This window comes from Physeter macrocephalus, chromosome 8 (assembly GCF_002837175.3).
Source record: "Physeter macrocephalus isolate SW-GA chromosome 8, ASM283717v5, whole genome shotgun sequence".
NCBI classification, from domain to species: Eukaryota; Metazoa; Chordata; class Mammalia; order Artiodactyla; family Physeteridae; genus Physeter; species Physeter macrocephalus.
The window spans coordinates 82,350,650-82,368,249 of record NC_041221.1 but is presented as its reverse complement, the minus strand read 5'-3'; the positions used below and the strand labels follow the sequence as shown (position 1 = coordinate 82,368,249).

The window sequence follows — 17,600 nt, the reverse complement described above, 5'->3', positions numbered from 1 at the left end:
TTTTCTGCAGCAGATCTGGCAGGGAAGCTGGTGCGTGGTGCGCCGCGGGCCTCCGGTCTTAGGGGGACAGGGGGGAGGCCACTGAGTCCCCAGAAGTCACCGGGCCATCTTTGGGAGGCAGGCCCTAGCAGAGTGCTCCCCCAGATTGCAGGGCGCGGCCCCAGGGGCCAGGCGACGCCATCCCAGCGGCGCCAAGTGCCGGAGGGTCAGTCCCTCCCCGGGAGGGAAGGCGAGTCCCTCCCGGTTGCTTAGCCAGAAGGTCGAGGGAACGGCGCGCGTGTCCCTCGCCAGCCGGCCCTCTGGGAGCAGGGCGGAGGGTGACACCACGGGGAGTAGGGCCGAGGGCGGCAGAGATCAATCCTGGGTACCGGCGCGGGGTCACAGACAGGAGAGGAGCGGGAGAAAGGGGCTGGTGGCGGGGGGGTGGTGGGCCAGGGCGGCTGGGGCCGTAGGTCTGCATGTGTACTCGGCGGGCGCCCAGAAGTCTGGGGCCGCCACCGCTCCAGCTCCGTCGGCTCCTGCCAGAAACTCCAGGCCGCACTTTCCCCTCCTCCCAGCGCCTTGTCTCCAGTGAGGAGCCGAGCGCGGGCGGCGCGGGGGGAGGGGCGGCAACGGAGAGAACAGCCAGTTGTTTAAAATCCTTCTAGAGCAGTTTCTAATTCCCCCCTTGCGCCGGAGTTCGGAAGGGGGAGGGGGGTAGAAGAGCGGGTGGAGGGAGGAGATCGGAGAGGGAAGGAGGGAGGGAACCCGCGAGGGAGGGAAGGAGGGAGGAGACTACCTCTTAGGCTGTAGCCGCCGCCGCGCGCTTCGGCAGGCCGGAGGGAGGGGGGAGGCCTGTCAGTCTCATGCGTTGCCTGGGCGAAGGGGGCGGAGCTTTGGCGTGGGGCGGCCAATAGTGGGGGTAGCTGCGTGGGTCGCCATGGGGACGGGGCTGTTCCCGGGGAGGCTGTGATGGGTTGACAGGTGCGTGACAGTGGGAGCTGCTCTCGGCACAAGCATGTACGGCAAAGGCAAGAGTAACAGCAGCGCCGTCCCGTCCGACAGCCAGGCCCGGGAGAAGTAAGTGTCTCCGCTTCTCACCCACCTCCGCCTTCACACGCGCGCACACACACACACGCACGCACTCGCACACTCTCTCGGAGACACACAGACACTCTCCGCCCGGGGAGAGCCTGGGGTGGGCTGGCAGGGGGAGGGGTACGCGAGGTGGGGCATGCGGTGCGGGGAGCGGCTGTTTCCCAGGAGGGGCTCGCGCGGGGCGGGCGGCCCTGGGGTCTGGCGGCGGGAGGGAGCGAGTGTATCGGGGGGCGGCGGCGGTGCTGGTGGCGGGGATGGAAACTTGTTTGGGTGATTGAGGGAAATAACCCGCGGGTTCACCTTCTCACAAAGTAACTTTAGAGCTGGGGTCCGGGGCTGCGGGGAGCGGAGAAGACGTGGGTCGTGGGGAGGGGGAGAAAGGGCAGCTGCGTGGAGGAGGGCAAGCGGAGGGAATGTGGGTGTTTGGCGGTGAGGGCAGCGCGAGCGGCCGGCAGCGCGAGGGGCGCCGCGGCGGGGGCTCGGGCGCCGGGACTCGGGGCCGGGTGCGCCGAGCAAGGCAAGGGCGGCGGTGCCGGGCGCGCGGCGGGCGGAAGCCGGGCGCGGAGCGGCCGAGCGGGGCCCCGCCGGGCGCGGAGACGCGCGCGGGGCGCGGAGGGCGTGTGCGGCCAAGGGTCGGGTGGGCGTCGGGGCTTTCTCCGGCCGGCGGAGGGACGCGGCATTCTTATACCCGAGCGCCTCGCGGAGCCCGTGCAGGGGGCGCCAGGGGCGCCGCTGAAGTTTGGGAGTCTAAGACCGAGTTCCCTGTGAGGAAAAGTGTGCTGGCGAGAAGCGGGATCTGCTGGGGTAGGCTGGCGTTTCTGCCGCTCTCAGGCGACCCAACTCCGCGGCGGCGGCGGCTGGAGAACTTTTTTTTGGAGACTTGCAACCTCCCAAACGTCTGGGGGCCTCGGCGGCCCGGGCGGCGGGCGGGGCGGGGGTCGCGGGGCGCGGAGGGGTAGCCGTGGGAGCCGCGGCGGCCGGCGCGAGGAGGGCGGTCTGCGGTGGGGAGGGGGCAGTGGTCCGAACGGGGACTTGCGGAAGGGGTAGAAGCGTGGATGCGGGGAGGAGTTAGTTGTTTGGTCGGGGTGGCGGGGAGATACAGGTGTTAACTTCGGTGGGAGCCCAGAGGAGGCTGGCGAGAAAAGAGCCCCTCCCGGCCTGGGATGCCACCGTCACGGCATGCTGCGAGGCAGGGTTGTTTGCTGCAATTCTTAAGTACTTGTAACTGTGATTTGCTTGTTACTAACAATGAGAGCGAATAGTGACTGTGACCAGTGAGGAGGAACCCCTCTTTTCTGTACAGCAGATCTAACAGTGATTCCCAGTAATCACCTCCACTCTGAGGGTGAAGTGTATCCTTGTCATTGGACGCGCTCTGCCTTTCCTAAGGGTTCAGACTGGGAAAAAGTCTGAGAGCATCTCTCAAAAGCTGCTTTAGTTACCTTGCGCGCGGAAATAGCTGCGTAAATAAAAACCGAACGTGCAAACTACCGAGTTTCCCTCCTAGCTTGAGGCAGTTAGTAGTCGTCTCCTGAAAGTTTCTTGTGCCCTAGGGATAGGAACATTTCCTAATCTTCGTGTTGGCAGCAACACACATAATTCCTATAGGATTTAGGGGAGGCAGGCCTTGATGTGGCAAAACAAAAAAAATTAACGGAGAGGTACTTCCTCCCACCCCAGAGGTGTTTTCTGAGTTATATTCAGGATTTTGTTGCTGTGACAAGGAGTATGTAAAAGGCTTAGCATTATAGCTTGGTTAAGAAACAGCAAGTTACCAGATTTGAAGTTTAGAAATAGCCTAATCTGTGTGCAGTTATTATTTGGTTGCAATATATCTGAGAAAATAGAGACATTTAAGGAAGATGTTTTAATGATTACAGAGTATTTGAATTTCACAATTTTGGGAGTGAAAGAATTGAAATGTGTATTGAGGTATAATCTTATTTATTTGGGGAGTGGTTAAATTTGAGAATTAAAGTAATTTTGTATTTTACTTAAACTTCCAGGAATGGCTGAATTTAATCTATATTCTGATAACTTTGTAAAATTTTTTTTAAAGTATCTAATACAATAATGAGGAAGTTGAACCTGGTGTGTCTGTAGTCCTTTCTAGCTCTAATTCTGTGATATTGCCATTTTGCTGTCAAATCTACCAAACTGAACACCAAGTAGCATCTACTTTTGTAAGCAAAGTGGTGATGGTTCTGCTAGATGGTGCTATTTGATTTAAATGTTTCTTCCATTCATTATAATTGGCAGCAGGAATCCTGGACTGGTTTGCCTTATGAACTAAATACAGGTGAAGAGGCCACTTTTGGAGAATTGACAATGACTGTTCTGGGTTAATTGTCATTGCATTAATTTCTAGGTGAATGTTGCTTGAATCTAAGACAAACATTGAGATAGATTCTGTTTTATGGAATAGACTTAGTTTCATTTTGCTGGGAGGGTTGATCTGATCACTCATTTTTTCCCTTTATGTGTACTTGGGACTTTAACGGCACCATTATTCTACAACAAACAACCTACTAAGTTCTGAAGATAGGAATCTTGAAGTTGTCTTTAAAATGGATGCCCACAGATTAAAAAAAAAAATTTTTTTTAAGGTGGCAGATTTTAAAAGGTACCTGAGTGAAGACAAATGCTCTGTTAGTAAGCAAATCAGAATTGTACTGGCCTTAAAAGTCACAGAAATGTTTTTCAGTAATGAATATGTAAATATTTATTTTACTCTAATAAAAACATTCTGAAAACTGAGTCATGATTAAAAAAAATGGCATGCACATAAAATAAAAATATTGGTTTTATAATCTATCAAGAAATGTATTTTCCAGTGAGTTCATAGTTAATAGCAGGCAGACCCTTACCTATATTATATCTTTGCTTTCTCTTTTGTTAAGAAGTCATTATATGGAATACTTGAAATTAATTTGTAGGTTTTACACAGGTTCTATATTTTCACTATACAGTTCTGAACATAAAAATGGCTGAAGTCAGGTTAATTACTGATTTTGTTGTTTTAAAAGCCAGACAGATAAAGTCTATACAAAAGTTTGGATTAGGTTTAATTATAGAGAGAGTGATTGAAAACCCTTGGAGGGAGGAGGGATGTTTGTGTAGAAATTTAAATTCTGATCCTGTTAGGTCATTTACCCCTTTAGCAGGTTTTCTTTGTAACACTGCACTGCAATCCCAGTTGCAATTAAGTAACTGTGGAATTGGTTGTTTAATGTCTATCTTTCTCTAAAATGTAAGTTTCTTGAGGGCAAGGGATAATACTTCTAATTTCTTCTCTGAGGTATCCTTGACATTAAGAATAGTGTCTTCAAATGTCAGAAGCACCAAATAGTGTTGAATAAATGAAGATGTTAGACTCAAGGGCATTTTTTCAGTGTGAGATTTTTTTTCAATGACCTCCAAAATAAGAACTTTGGAAGTTTGAGTTCCATATTCTCTAGCCTAGGTGTATTTCAAAAATAACCGATAACAACAAAACAGTAATCATTATTTATTTGTCGTTCTATGTGTCAGTCACTGTGTTCAGCACTTTATATATATTTTCTCTAATTCTCCCAACAATTCTGCAAGGTAGTGATTTTTTTTTTTTCTCCATTAAAGAAATAAGAAAACTCTGACTAGTTAGGTAACTTTGCTCAGGGATACACTACTAGCTGGATTTCTAACAAAGATATCTCTGCTTAAAACCTGTAGTAGAAGATGAAAGATACATTTTTTTTTCACTATCACAGATTGCTTTCTTGATTTAGGGTAGAATGTTATAGATTTAGGGAACAGCATTACATAATCAGGTATAACAGTCTGTAAAGATTGATCAGATATACAGTTTTAACCATTGGTGCACCCTATGCTTATACACTCCATTTTAACAGATTACAGATATGTGTGTGGTGTTGGGAAGACAGAAACTTCAGGAGGGAAAGTTGGAAGCCTAAAATAATGGAGAAGCCTTGTTTTTGAGATTTTTCCTTCTGGAAATTTGTTTTATCACTTAAGTTTTGAATTTAGACATTGTAGTTGTGAACAATTTCTGTATGAAATGTTGCTGAACTTTAAGCTACTCTGTATGCCACACTGCCACAGAAAGATTAACTGGCACCTGCAAATAGATGAGTTGTGATACTGCTTTTTCTTAAACTAATTTCATCTTTAAAATTGTGTAATAGCACAGAAAGATGAATCTGCTGTAAAGCAGCATTGAACATAAGGTACACATACTAAACAGTGATATTAAGTAAACGTGTCAGAAACTACAGAAATCTAACTGTGCATCTAATCTGGGACTCTGAAAAGTAACTTTGGTTTTTAAACTATGAAAACAACATATCCTCATTTTTCAGTGGTTAAAGTCTAAAGATCATTTAAATGCTACTCCATATAGGTTATCATGCTTATACATGAAATAGAATTTAGTCAAATAATTTCTGGTCATTTAGGAAAAACAGTAAGTAAATACTACTCCATATTAAAAGAGAGTTTGTAGGGATTAGTATCTACCAGCATTTTTATTATTTTATTATTAAGTTTCCCCCCTAAAAATGATAAACTTTTCTTCCTTCCTTCCTTTCTGAAGGAAATAAAATTAAGACAAGTGAAGTAATACAAATCTCTTCAGAAACTTGATTGCATTAATGCAGTTAGTGCAATTCAAGATTTCTAAAACTAATGAAGGAATATCTTTATGGGGATGAAATTTTCTATAAGATATTAAATTGACTCTTCCCTTCCCAATCCCCAGGATATTTCCTCCAAAATACTTGTATCTAATATGTCATCTTAGCTATGGGAGCTTTTCTTTTGATTGATCTCTTTTCCATTATTTTAGAAGTATCCAAAAAATGATTTTTTGAAGGAACAAACCTGAAGAAAAAAAGCATAAAATTTTAGTTGAGAGTTAAATTTTAGTATTGTTTATCTACAGGTTTATTACTCTTAGAAATAGTATTAGTGTATTTTGAAATGTATTTTTGAAATTATTTTTCCAGAGCTATGAAAGAAAAAAAATGGAAAGGTTTATTCCCACACTTTAGAGCCAGTTTGCCATATAAAACCAATTCAGGATGAAAAAAAAAAGCATCAAGTTTTAGTTGCTTTGCAGTAGTGAAGTAAATGTGTCTTACATCTTCAATTACTACTAGAAAATAGAATTATTTTGTTTTAAAATTGAAACATACTCTGTGGGTGGGGGTTGGAATACCTAGGTTGCCATTTATTAACACTTCACCCCAATAGTTCACAGAGTTAGAAGTAAAATTTGGGAAAAAAACATTTTGAATTTAGAATGTTCTCTCTTCCATAGAGATCACAACTGTTATATTAATGTTGGGACGTAGGATTGAGGATTAATGTACTGGATTTAAAAGACATGAAACTACTTCTTGGAATGTATAGTTTAAAATATTGAAAATAATTATAATTTTATTTTGGAATATGTGGGGATATTCTCTACTATTGTGTGTACATTATTGCTTTGACATTGGTATGGGAATGATATAAAATATTTTACTAGTGACATATCGTTGCTTAGTAGTATGTGAGCCTCTGTAAACATGCTAAAAATTAATTTTATTAATAACTTATTGCTTCTCAAAGGAGGGCCTTAAAATAGCATTAGAACAATAGAATAAGATATATTTGTTAAAATCTGAAAAGAGTTTGGGATAAAAAAATAAGTGGTTATATTTAGATTTTAAACTTTGCTTATCAGATTTCATTTATATTTTACATATGTAATATCTATTAATGTAAGGTTTTGTTAACATATGTATACGACTAGACTTCACATGACTTATGACTTGCACTGTGAGAGTTATTTGATTACTGTACCAAAACCCCATGTATACTATAGAGAGTGATCTGAAGGATGGTCTACCAAGATTTATATCCTACTTGTTTTCAGTAGTGTTAGAGAAATAGTAGAGGCTATTCTTCCCCAAACTGTGTATCTTAGTCACTGTGTGAGATGTTGAAAAACAGGCAGAAAAATGTTCCATCCAGGGAAGAATAGAGTTTTTCCAGATAACTTTTAATAGCCCTAACTTTTAATAGCTCAAATTTATGGTTGGTCATAATGAGTAACTGGTAATTTTTGTCACAGAAGGTTGATAGTTAAAGATTTTTGAAAAGTGGAACTAATAATGTTTTTGTAATATTAACAGAACCAGAAATTTATCTGGGCTCATAAGAGCCTGGGCGTTTCCAATACAGTGAAGGATTTAATATTTGTTCTTTGTTCCCCTTTAAAAGAGACAATTTAGTTGGTGTCACTTCTTTAGTAATGACAAAACTACCTTCATATTTCACTTTAAGAATTTTGATTATTCTGTTTCATGTAGGGGCCATACAGTTTTCCGACAGTAATGAGCCATCGTAACATTTTAAATCGCAATTCAGCTGGAGTGAGCTTGAACCAATGACCTAACAATTTCTTATTTTTGATCTTCTGTATTAATTTTGCTTCATGGCATATCAAACTAGTTGAGCACAGAAAAAATTGTAGAAACTGAAGTATAACACTTCATTTTTTTTTCTTTTTTAAAAATAATTTTTAAATAACTATGTATAATACAGTTTTGGTTACTAAAATATTTTAAATTTTTAATTAGTATAATCTAAGCTATATTAAAATACTGATGAAATATTTGTGAAGGTAAGTAGATGAAAATTTTTATGAGGCTCTGTGTCTAAGTTAAGGGAGGAGTTGATGCCAAAAACAGGGTCTCACCTGAAATTAATGATTATTTTTCTTCAGTGATCTGATATTTGCCTTGATTCTTCTTTTTACCTACTTCAAACTTGAGAAAAAAACAAAAGCTTCTTTACTGATGGAAGGAAGCGAGGTAAATGAATTATTTTATTTAAAATGATTTAAACAGGATTTAAACAGGATTAAAATGAATGTTTTCTGTAAAATAACAAAATCCTAAATATTATACAAAGAGCTTGTGGAGTTTTGTCATAGTAAGTTTAATGTTTAATAGCAACAATAACAGCAAATACTGTCGTTTGAGTATTTTGTTTCTGTTTGGCACTTTACTTGCATTGTCTCATTTAATCCCCTCAAGGATCCACTAGACTGTAGGTACTATTTTCTGTTAATGTTACAGAAGAAACAGAGGCTTAAGAGTTTATTGTGCTTTTGGGGGCAGGTATCAAAACAGGAGATAGAAAATGGCTTAATTGATCAGGGCTTAAAAATCTCACGTAACAGGATGTCTGGAAGGAGGTAGTTTCAGAGTTGATTCAGAGTTGATTCAGGGAATCAAGAACACCAAGAGATCAGCTTCTCTGCCATCGTCATGGTTTCCCTCTCCTGAACGCAGCATCCCTGCATCAGGTTCCCAGTATCACTTTGTCACACAACCAAGTATGAAGGCAGGAAAAAGGGCAAGGTTTTTCCTTTATGTCTCATTAATCAGAGAGAAAACCTTTTCTGGAGGTGCTTAGCAGATATCTTCTTATGTCTTATTGAAGAAAACTGTAAAATTCCCTCTCCTAAACCAGTTACTGGCAAAGGTAATGGGATTACCATAATTGGCTTAAATCAGTCATCCTGTGGGCTGGAAACATTTCTCCTTTGTACCTGACTACCTAAACAGAACTGGAGGTCTTTGGCAAGGAAGATGGATCTTGAGGATATGGAGAGAATGAAGTGGGTCCCTGCCTTATGGAACTTACTTTCAAGTTTGAAGGGGAAACATATAATAATAAACGAGTAAATAAATAGAGTAGGCAATTTCAGGTAGTCATAAGTGCTAAAAAATAATAAAGCAGTGTGGTGTAATAATAGAGAGTGACTGGGAGCCTACATTAGATTGGGTGGTCAGGGAAAGTTTCCTGGAGGATACGTTTAAGCAGAAACCTGAGTAATATTGAAAGAATCAGTCATGAGAAGATTTGGTGTTAAGAGCATTTTAGACAGGCCTAAACTGCCATTGAGGTAACCTCTCAGCATCGGCATAATTGCTCAAGGATATGTAAAATATGAGTCAGAATTGGGATGAAGCTGTGCTCTCTAGAGCCTGGTTTTGGTTTTTATTGAGGAATTGGGTGGTGGGTTTAGTTTATCTGGGTTTTCCTAAATAATAAGGTTGCCTATCTCTTATCTTCTAAACCCTAGGGATATAGTTGTTCCTAATGAGGAGAGTGGAACATATGGCCTTTATAATAATGTTGATGGTAGAAATAGCTAAGATTTATTAAACACTTAAAGCCTGTTGGGTTGACAAAGGATGGTACAACTGGCTAATTATTTCTCATAAATTTCCCAGATTGGATTAGACCCCCTTACTCTGTGCTTCATAGCAACCTCTACTTTTCCTTTTTCACGTCTGTCACAAATTTATGGATTGTTTGTGTAATGTTTTGTTTAATGTCTCATCTTCTGGTTAGATTGGAAGTTCCCTGACGAGAAGAACCATGGTTGTCTTCACCAGTGTAGTCTTACTGCTTAGCACAGTGCTTGGAGTTCTGATTAGATACTTGTGGAATAAATGGATCAAGGATGTAACCTGTTATAAATATATCACAACAGGATATCACTATATCTAGCTCATTTTCTCCCCAAATATTTCTAATATTTCGTATCAGGATTAATATGTAATTCCTAAAGAAGAGTTTTCTATAATATAGGCATTTAGTAGTATTGTCTGTGGCTTTCAGGACTACAGGAGATTACCTAGTTGTATTAGTATGAAATATGTGTATATTTTTAATATGAATTTTTGATAGAATAATCTTTTTTGTGTTTCAGCAAATTTAATAACATAAATGGAATCATACTTTAGAGTTTCAAGGTATTTTATATGCTTTATTTAAATCTCTCGATAATTCTGTGAGGTAGGTGATAATTCCCATTGACTGTAGAGATTTGTACATGGAGATTGACTTACCCAACTAGGGTAATACAGATAATATGTGGCAGAGCTTAGTCATATTTAGATTTTTTTTGGTTCCAAGGTTAGTGTTTCTTTCATTATACTACAGCTGCCTCTTTTACAATAAGAGATTCATACATATTTTAAGAAGGCTTAGGTATGGATTTGATGCAACAGAGAATCATGGACTAGAAGACAGTTAAAAGTTTATGTCAATACTCGACTGAAGACTTAGGCTAATTTTGGTTGATGAACTCTATTCTTTTGCCAATTAGCTTCAATTTGGAGAGTTGGGGTAGTGGTTTTTTCCTTTTGTGCCTCTCTCCAATAAGGGAGAGAAAGTTTTTTGATATGGATTATTGATAAAACATTGGTTTTTTTGTTTTTGTTTTTATGGTGGTAAAATATATATAACATAAAATTTACCATTTTAACCATTTTTAGGTGTACATTTCAGTGGCATTAAGTACATTCACATTGTTATGCAACCATCACCACCATCCCTCTCTAGAACTTTTTCATCTTCCCAAACTGAAACACTGTACCCATTAAATAATAACTCCCTGTTTCCCCAGCCCCTCCACCATTCTGTTTTCTGTAACAATGAATTTGACTGTTCTAGATACTTTGTATAAGTGTAATTATGCAATATTTGTCTTTTTGTGTCTGGCTTTTTTTCTTGCTTAGTCACTTCAGCAACTTCATAAAGTTGATATAAGCCCCATTTTACATAGGGGGAAGCTGAGTCTCAGTGAGGTTATATACCTTGTCCAAGGCCGTGTAGTAAATTGCATAGTAGGGATTCAAACCCAGGTTTCTGACTCCACTACCCATTTTAAACATCTTGCCTCACTGTGTTTCATTGCTTCATACGGGAAAAAAATAATGGGAATTGTGAGGGTGGTGAGTGCGAGGGGACTGCATGGATAGTTCTCTTTACACATATCCACCATTTTTACTTGGGGTTGGATGCACTCAAGAAGAGAGAGGTTAAGGAAAAAGGTTAAAGAAAATATTTTACAGTTGCTAAGAAGGTGGGCAGAATTACAGCTACCCAAAGTGTTCCACAAATAGCTCCAAACTTTAGCTGGTATCTGAGATTTAGCAACTTAGATGTAATGCTTGTCAGAGAGGATGATGCCAGTTAAGAGCTCAGGTTATAATTTCAGGTGGAGCTGTTTCTCCCTTCTTCTTTCTGTATCTAGAGGCAAAGTAATCTGGCATAAATTACTTTACTTGGTAAATTTTAGAGGCAGAAATAAATAGAAGAATATGTAATGTGTAGAAAAAATACTCTCTCCTCTAATTATGAGCTTATTCTACTTCTCTCTTCCAACCAGCATATGGCCTATTGGTTTTTTTGTTTGTTTTTGGACTAGGGCATCTGGAAAGTTCCATGTGGTCCAGGAGCAATAGTACAACCATATTGAATCTATTACATAGTCATTTCTGTAGTACTGACTATTAGAAAAAATAGAAACAATTCCTTTGTTTCATTTTTTTACAGTGTGATGCGCTGTCATTTGTAATTGGATTAAAATTATTATTATACTTTATCAGTGCATTTAAGCAATAGCTATTATTAGGAAGCTATTAAAGGTGTTTCAATAAGCATTTTTCCCCTGAATTAACCTGAGAGACTGATAGTATTCTTTCATTTAGAAATATTGTAATGAAAAAACCTTCAGTGATTTTTTTAACCATAAAATGCATTACATTTACATAAAATACATACATTTACACAATATACATATGTGTACGTATATACTAGGAATAGTTTTCAGGTAGAAGTTCATTTTGGGAAATGACTTACTAATTCCTTTTTAATTCAGATTGGTACTGGTCAGTTTTGCAAGTGAGTTGGACTTACAGATTCAGGGCCAAAAAGATTAGAGTATAGGCAAGTTTTTACTAAAACATTAACTGATGTTTCCATTTCCAATCTTTGTGATTTTTTTTCCAACCAGCACCTTGGATTTTTACTGACTATGGTTGGCTGAATAATGGTGACTCAAAGATGTCCATATCCTAACCCTTAGAACCTGTGAATTTGTTACCTAGTACAACGAACTTTGCAGACATGACTAAGTTCAGGATCTTGGATGAAGGATCTTGATATGGGTTACTTCCTACCTAGCTTATCTGCATGAGCTCAGTGTAATCACAATTATAAGAGAGAGACAAGAGTTTCAGAGTCAGGCAAAGGCCATGTGGTGACAGAAGCTGAGAAAGAGATGGGAAGATCTGGTTTTGGAAGATGCTGCTGGTCTTGAAGATGAAGGATGGGACCATGAGCCAAGGAATGCTGGCATCCTTACCAAGATAGAAAAGGCAAACAAATGGATTCTAGAGCCTCCAGAAGAAACAGAGCCCTCCCAACAGCTTGATTTTAGTACTTCTGACCTCCAGTACTATAAGTGATAAATTTATGTTGTTTCAAGCCATTAAATTTGTAGGAATTTGTTATAGCAGCAGTAGGAAACTAATACACAGAATTTTTGTACCTCAGAAGAATCTACCTTGACCATACCAAGCTGGTAGTACCAAGCTATGTCCAGGATGAAACTCAGACAGTTTTTCTGGTTTTGGATTGAGAAATACTTAATATAAAACTTGGGTTTTTTGTTTTGTTTTCCAGCTTTTGAGATACTATTGACATACAACATATATAAGTTTAAGGTTTATATTGTGATTATTGGATATGTGTATATATTACAAAATGATTATCACAGTAAAGTTAGTTAACACCAAAAAAATGATGCTTTTCTGTAAGATGGGGATAGCATTAACAGTAGCCCATGATATAGCAATCACTGGCAAAGATGCTGCTAGTTAGTAAAATGTTTCTGTGTTTGTATTAGTCAGATCCCCAGTAGGATAGCTACCTTAAAAGAATAATTAAAGAGAGTTTAATGAGGTATGTGCATGATTAAAACCCACTGGGGATAGAGGAATACCCAGGATTTAGGAACAAGAGGAGCTTTTTACCCCTGTTAGGTCTGAGGGGAAAAGAGAGAGAGCAGTTACGAGAATCTGATGAGCACTATGGTCATTGTAGAAAAGCTACTCTCTTGGAGCTGTGGTTTTATGATGGGGACCACAGCCATGGTCAGACCCACTGTAAACAGAGGCTGGAGGCCTGGCAGGGAGGGGATCTTCTTTCTTCTCCTGCCCTCTGATCAGCTGATGCCTCCTTTCTGTAGAGCCCAACTGGGAGCCATAGGGTAAGGGACCTGAGGTGATATACTCTGTAGAGATCAGCCTTCCTGGTCACAGCAGGGCAGAAAGGCAGGGTCAATGGAGAATACCCAGGACAGTGTTCAAGTTTTTATGCGTTTGAAATAAGTCTTCCAGTTCTTTGTATAGAATGGCCTGAGAAAATAGAGCTTTTTGAATAGTTGGGTTTGGTCAAAATAGCTCTTAAAATTAGTGTTTTTAGAAATACATCTTTATTGGAGTATAATTGCTTTAAAATGTCACATTAGTTTCTGCTGTACAACAAAGTGAATCATCTGTATGCATACATATATCCCCATATCCCTTCCTTCTTGAGCCTCCCTCCCACCCTCCCTACCCCACCCCTCTAGGTGGTCACAAAGCACTGAGCTGATCTCCCTGTGCTATGCAGTAGCTTCCCACTAGCTATCTGTTTTATATTTGGTAGTGTATATATGTCAGTGCTACTCTCTCACTTCGTCCAAGCCTCCCCCCTCCACCGCCCCCGTCCTCAAGTCTGTTCTCAACATCTGCATCTTTATTCCTGCCCTACCACTAGGTTCATCAGTACCATTTTTCTAGATTCCATGTATATGCGTTAAAATACGGTATTTGTTTTTCTCTTTCTGACTTACTTCACTCTGTCTGACAGACTCTAGGTCCATCCACCTCACTACAAATAATTCAATTTCATTCCTCTTTATGGCTGAGTAATATTCCATTGTATACATGTGCCACATCTTCTTTATCCATTCATCTGTCGATGGATATTTAGGTTGTTTCCATGTCCTAGTACTTAAAATTAGTTTTTAAAACCTGTTTAACTACTTTATGGTACTATAAATTTGTATACATTTTATGAGGTGGGGATAATATTCCTTCTGCTTTCTGCTGTCATTTCTTATTCATTTAAGAAATGCTAACTGTCTCTGATATGTCAGCCTCTGTTGAGCCTTCTTCAGTCAGATCTGAATAACACAGTAGTCTCTGCCCACTAGGACTCACTGCCCAGAGGAGGGTCACTACCAGTGATCACCACTCTGGGTAACACACCGTATAATGGGTATGCAGAGGGTGCTGTGGGAATTCTGAAAAAGGGCATTGAATCCAGCCACTGCCCTGTCAGTAGAGAAGTTTACAAAATACGTTGTTGATTATCATTTGTAAAATACTAATTTCTTATCTGTTATTTATTTAAAAGTATATTTGAATTTAAAAAATTTAAAGTATAAGAATTAGTTCTATATAACATATCATTAATAGCACATTTGCCTCTTGCATAAATCTCATGACTGTTTCATTAGAGCTTTGAAATGTAACTGACAGGTTTAAGATTGTTATTTATTTTTTGTTATATAGTTATAAAAGATACAATAAATTAAGGTTTGTCAATATATATTTAATATAGTTGCAACATCCAACATGAAATGAATTAACTAAAGTTTACAACCATTGCTGTTCTAAGCAAAATTCTTAAGTACTTTCATTTGATCATTAATTTAGCATGCTTATATTCATTTAAAATCAACAGTGAGGAGCATATGTAGGTCAATTTGATTTTTCTCTTGGGAACTTGAATAAAATGGCATTTATTTGAAAAATCTTCCAGTAAGGGTAATGGTCTTGATACTAGTTGTAAGATAACCAGTTATTGACTGGAAAGGCAATGATGGTACTGGTTTAAGAGGGTAACATACCATCTTTAAATGTTTTCCTTATAAATACTTCTTAAATATAGAAAAATCTTTGTTTAATAGATTTATGAGACTTTCTAAGTCCATTTCCTTTGCTGGTTGATTGTCTATATGGTGTATACTGAGAATTTGTTTATGTTATGGATATACTTCTCATCTGTTTTGTTTGTGCCCTTGGCAAGGCTAGGAACTTTGAAATGTAGAAGAATTGTGTATGTGTTATAGTAGCCTGCTGTCATTTAGAGTAAAGTAGAGGGAGGGAGATATTTTCGTCAAACTGCAAATGGAAACCAAGATGAAAAATATCTTATTTTAGGTTTACCAGCCCTTTAAAGTATTAAAGATTGCATAGAGATATTTTGCTGTGTTTTCTGTTTTACCACATTTTCTCTTATTGTTAATACATAAGTAATACAACAAATTAAACATGACCTTTTCATCCATATGGTTAAAAAATTATAAAAGGCAAAGAATCAGATACAGGTTGGTGTTACTTTGCCGCATCACCTACCAATTCATTTAAGTAGCTTTAATTAAAATAAAGGGTCTTAACTCTATTCTAATCAGAAAATATCCTCTTGTCCATTTACTTTAAATGAATGTGTATTTATGATACAACATGCACATTTCTGATGGTGTCTGTAGTTAAACATTTGCTTTTTTTTTCAGATAATTGCAAGACTGATGATGTTTAAAATTTTTCGGACTTCCTTTGCAGGGCTCAGAGAACCAGTTTCGTGTCTTTTTAAATGCATAGAAATTCAACTAGTTGAAATAAGTACTACTCAGTATTCAAGGCCCTATTTAGACAAAAATAGCCACTGTGACAGGCTTATGGGAGATCGTTCAGTTTGCTAAATTATATTGCTACAGGTAAATACTGTCTAGTGTATGATGTTTGGTCAGATCAGGGTAAGTTATATAGAAAGAAAAAAATCATTAAAATCTAGGGTTAATAATTTCTTACATTTCCTAATAGATATGATCTATCAGCAAAGTTGGAGGACTATAAAGGACAATTCTCGAGACTGTTTGATTTTGAGTAATCCAGTTTAGGTAGATTATAATAAATTCATATTATGTGAAACATATCACTTAGTGCAAATACTTCAGTTTTAAGTCTAAAGAACTTCTACCTGTGTGGCTATAATGGGGGTTTCTGATCCTTCTCTTTCAGCTGTTGACGTGTGATGAGAATCCCTACAATTGTAATTACTATAAGGGAGACTCATTTTTATAATGCTTGAAAGCATTACAAAATGCTTATATTTTCCATTCAGTGGAATCCTGAGATTATTGGGGCCTTCATATTTTTTCTGTTGATGACTGATAGTATTTGATCTTGCTGATTGACATTAAAATCAGCGTAATAAGACCTTTATAATTGGGGGATTCTGGGCATATTTATTTTGTCTGACAAAGAAGGCTACAGTTTTAACAATCAATTAAAATATTTCAGAAATTTAAATCTTTTGAAATTATCCAAGTTGGAGGATCTGAAAATTTAGAATTACTTTCTCAGACCTCTTTCCTTCCAATAATGAGAGGAATTATTCATTTAAAATTTATGAAGGTAGAAGTTGAATGTTTCTTGAATGTGCTGTTTTTCTAATTGTCTAAAAAGTTAAGATATCACTTAATCAGCAATGGATCAGTCTACTAAAATAGCTAAGGAGCACTGGGAGTGGGTTGTGGAGTGTCTTTTTTTTTAATGTTTAATAGAAAGAGCATAAGATACTCTATTGTACAATAGTGATACGTGCATCTGTACAAAACTCAATTTCTCCTGTAGTCAAGATTTCTTCTGTGTGAACCACTCAGAGAAACCAAACTGCAAAGCTTTATACCACATATAAAAGCAGCATTCAGACTGCTTGTTTTCCTCTTATTTATTTGCATATGTAATTTATTTTATCTGTAAAAAGGGAAGTTCTTATAAAAAGCAACAAAACAAGAAAAACAAGCAAATTGTCATTTCTTCTGGTAGATGTGATTCAGACCTTAGTTTAAAAAACTAAGTTTTAGAGATTCCATTTAATCTTGTTAGAATTTTGATAGGAAGTTGAACGTGTAAAAGCAAAACTATTTTATTTAAAACATTTAAAACGTTATTTACAAGATGTTAAAAGTAAATTTACAGAGTGCATTGGCGTTACTCTTATTGCATGTCTTGCGGTCTAGGCTGTAAATTATTATTACTTTGTTCCATAAAGACTGGTAATTTTTAATACATGTTTACGTTGAAGTATTTATCCACACTGTGGATCATGGATTACCACTTTATTTTGAAAAAAGAGAATGATAGTTTCCATATTTAGAAACTGAAAAAAAAGAATTAAGGAAAAAATTGAGGAACCAGATGCTTTAACATCATATGCCATTCATTTTTGCATACTTAATTTCTGAAGTAAATTTATATTATGGTTCTGATTGAGTAGGTTCTTTTACTTTTGATGTAGTATTTTAAGGATTACTATAAAGATTTTCTAATTCACGTAAGTGAACGTTATCAGAGATAACCTTGATTTGACATAAGACATCAAATCAACGCCCATCTTTTGAAGCCAATTTTAAGGCCTTGAAATCTAATGCTCCAATGCATTGCAGTGTTAAAAAGCTAAAAGATTTTGTTCTCCTGACATGATAATTGAAATAAAGATAGAACTTTTCATTTCTCCATTTAAGTTAACTTTATAATACAAGAAAGTTCGATTTTGGG

The 17,600-nt window shown here is 38.5% G+C and overlaps 1 protein-coding gene across 5 annotated transcripts in view; it reads left to right on the top strand.

Annotated features, from left to right (window-relative positions):
- The first annotated feature begins 893 nt into the window (after positions 1-893).
- SSBP2 (single stranded DNA binding protein 2) overlaps positions 894-17,600 on the top strand; it is a 300,702-nt gene continuing 283,995 nt past the window's right edge. For 4 of the 5 annotated variants that reach the window (XM_024119912.3, XM_055086646.1, XM_028493040.2 and 1 more), the window contains exon 1: positions 930-1,059. In XM_024119912.3, the coding sequence (XP_023975680.1) occupies positions 998-1,059 (62 nt within the window). In that variant the 5' untranslated portion in view covers positions 930-997. Of the gene's footprint in view, positions 1,060-17,600 lie in introns of all 5 variants that reach the window. The other variant, XM_024119897.1, reaches the window with a different exon arrangement.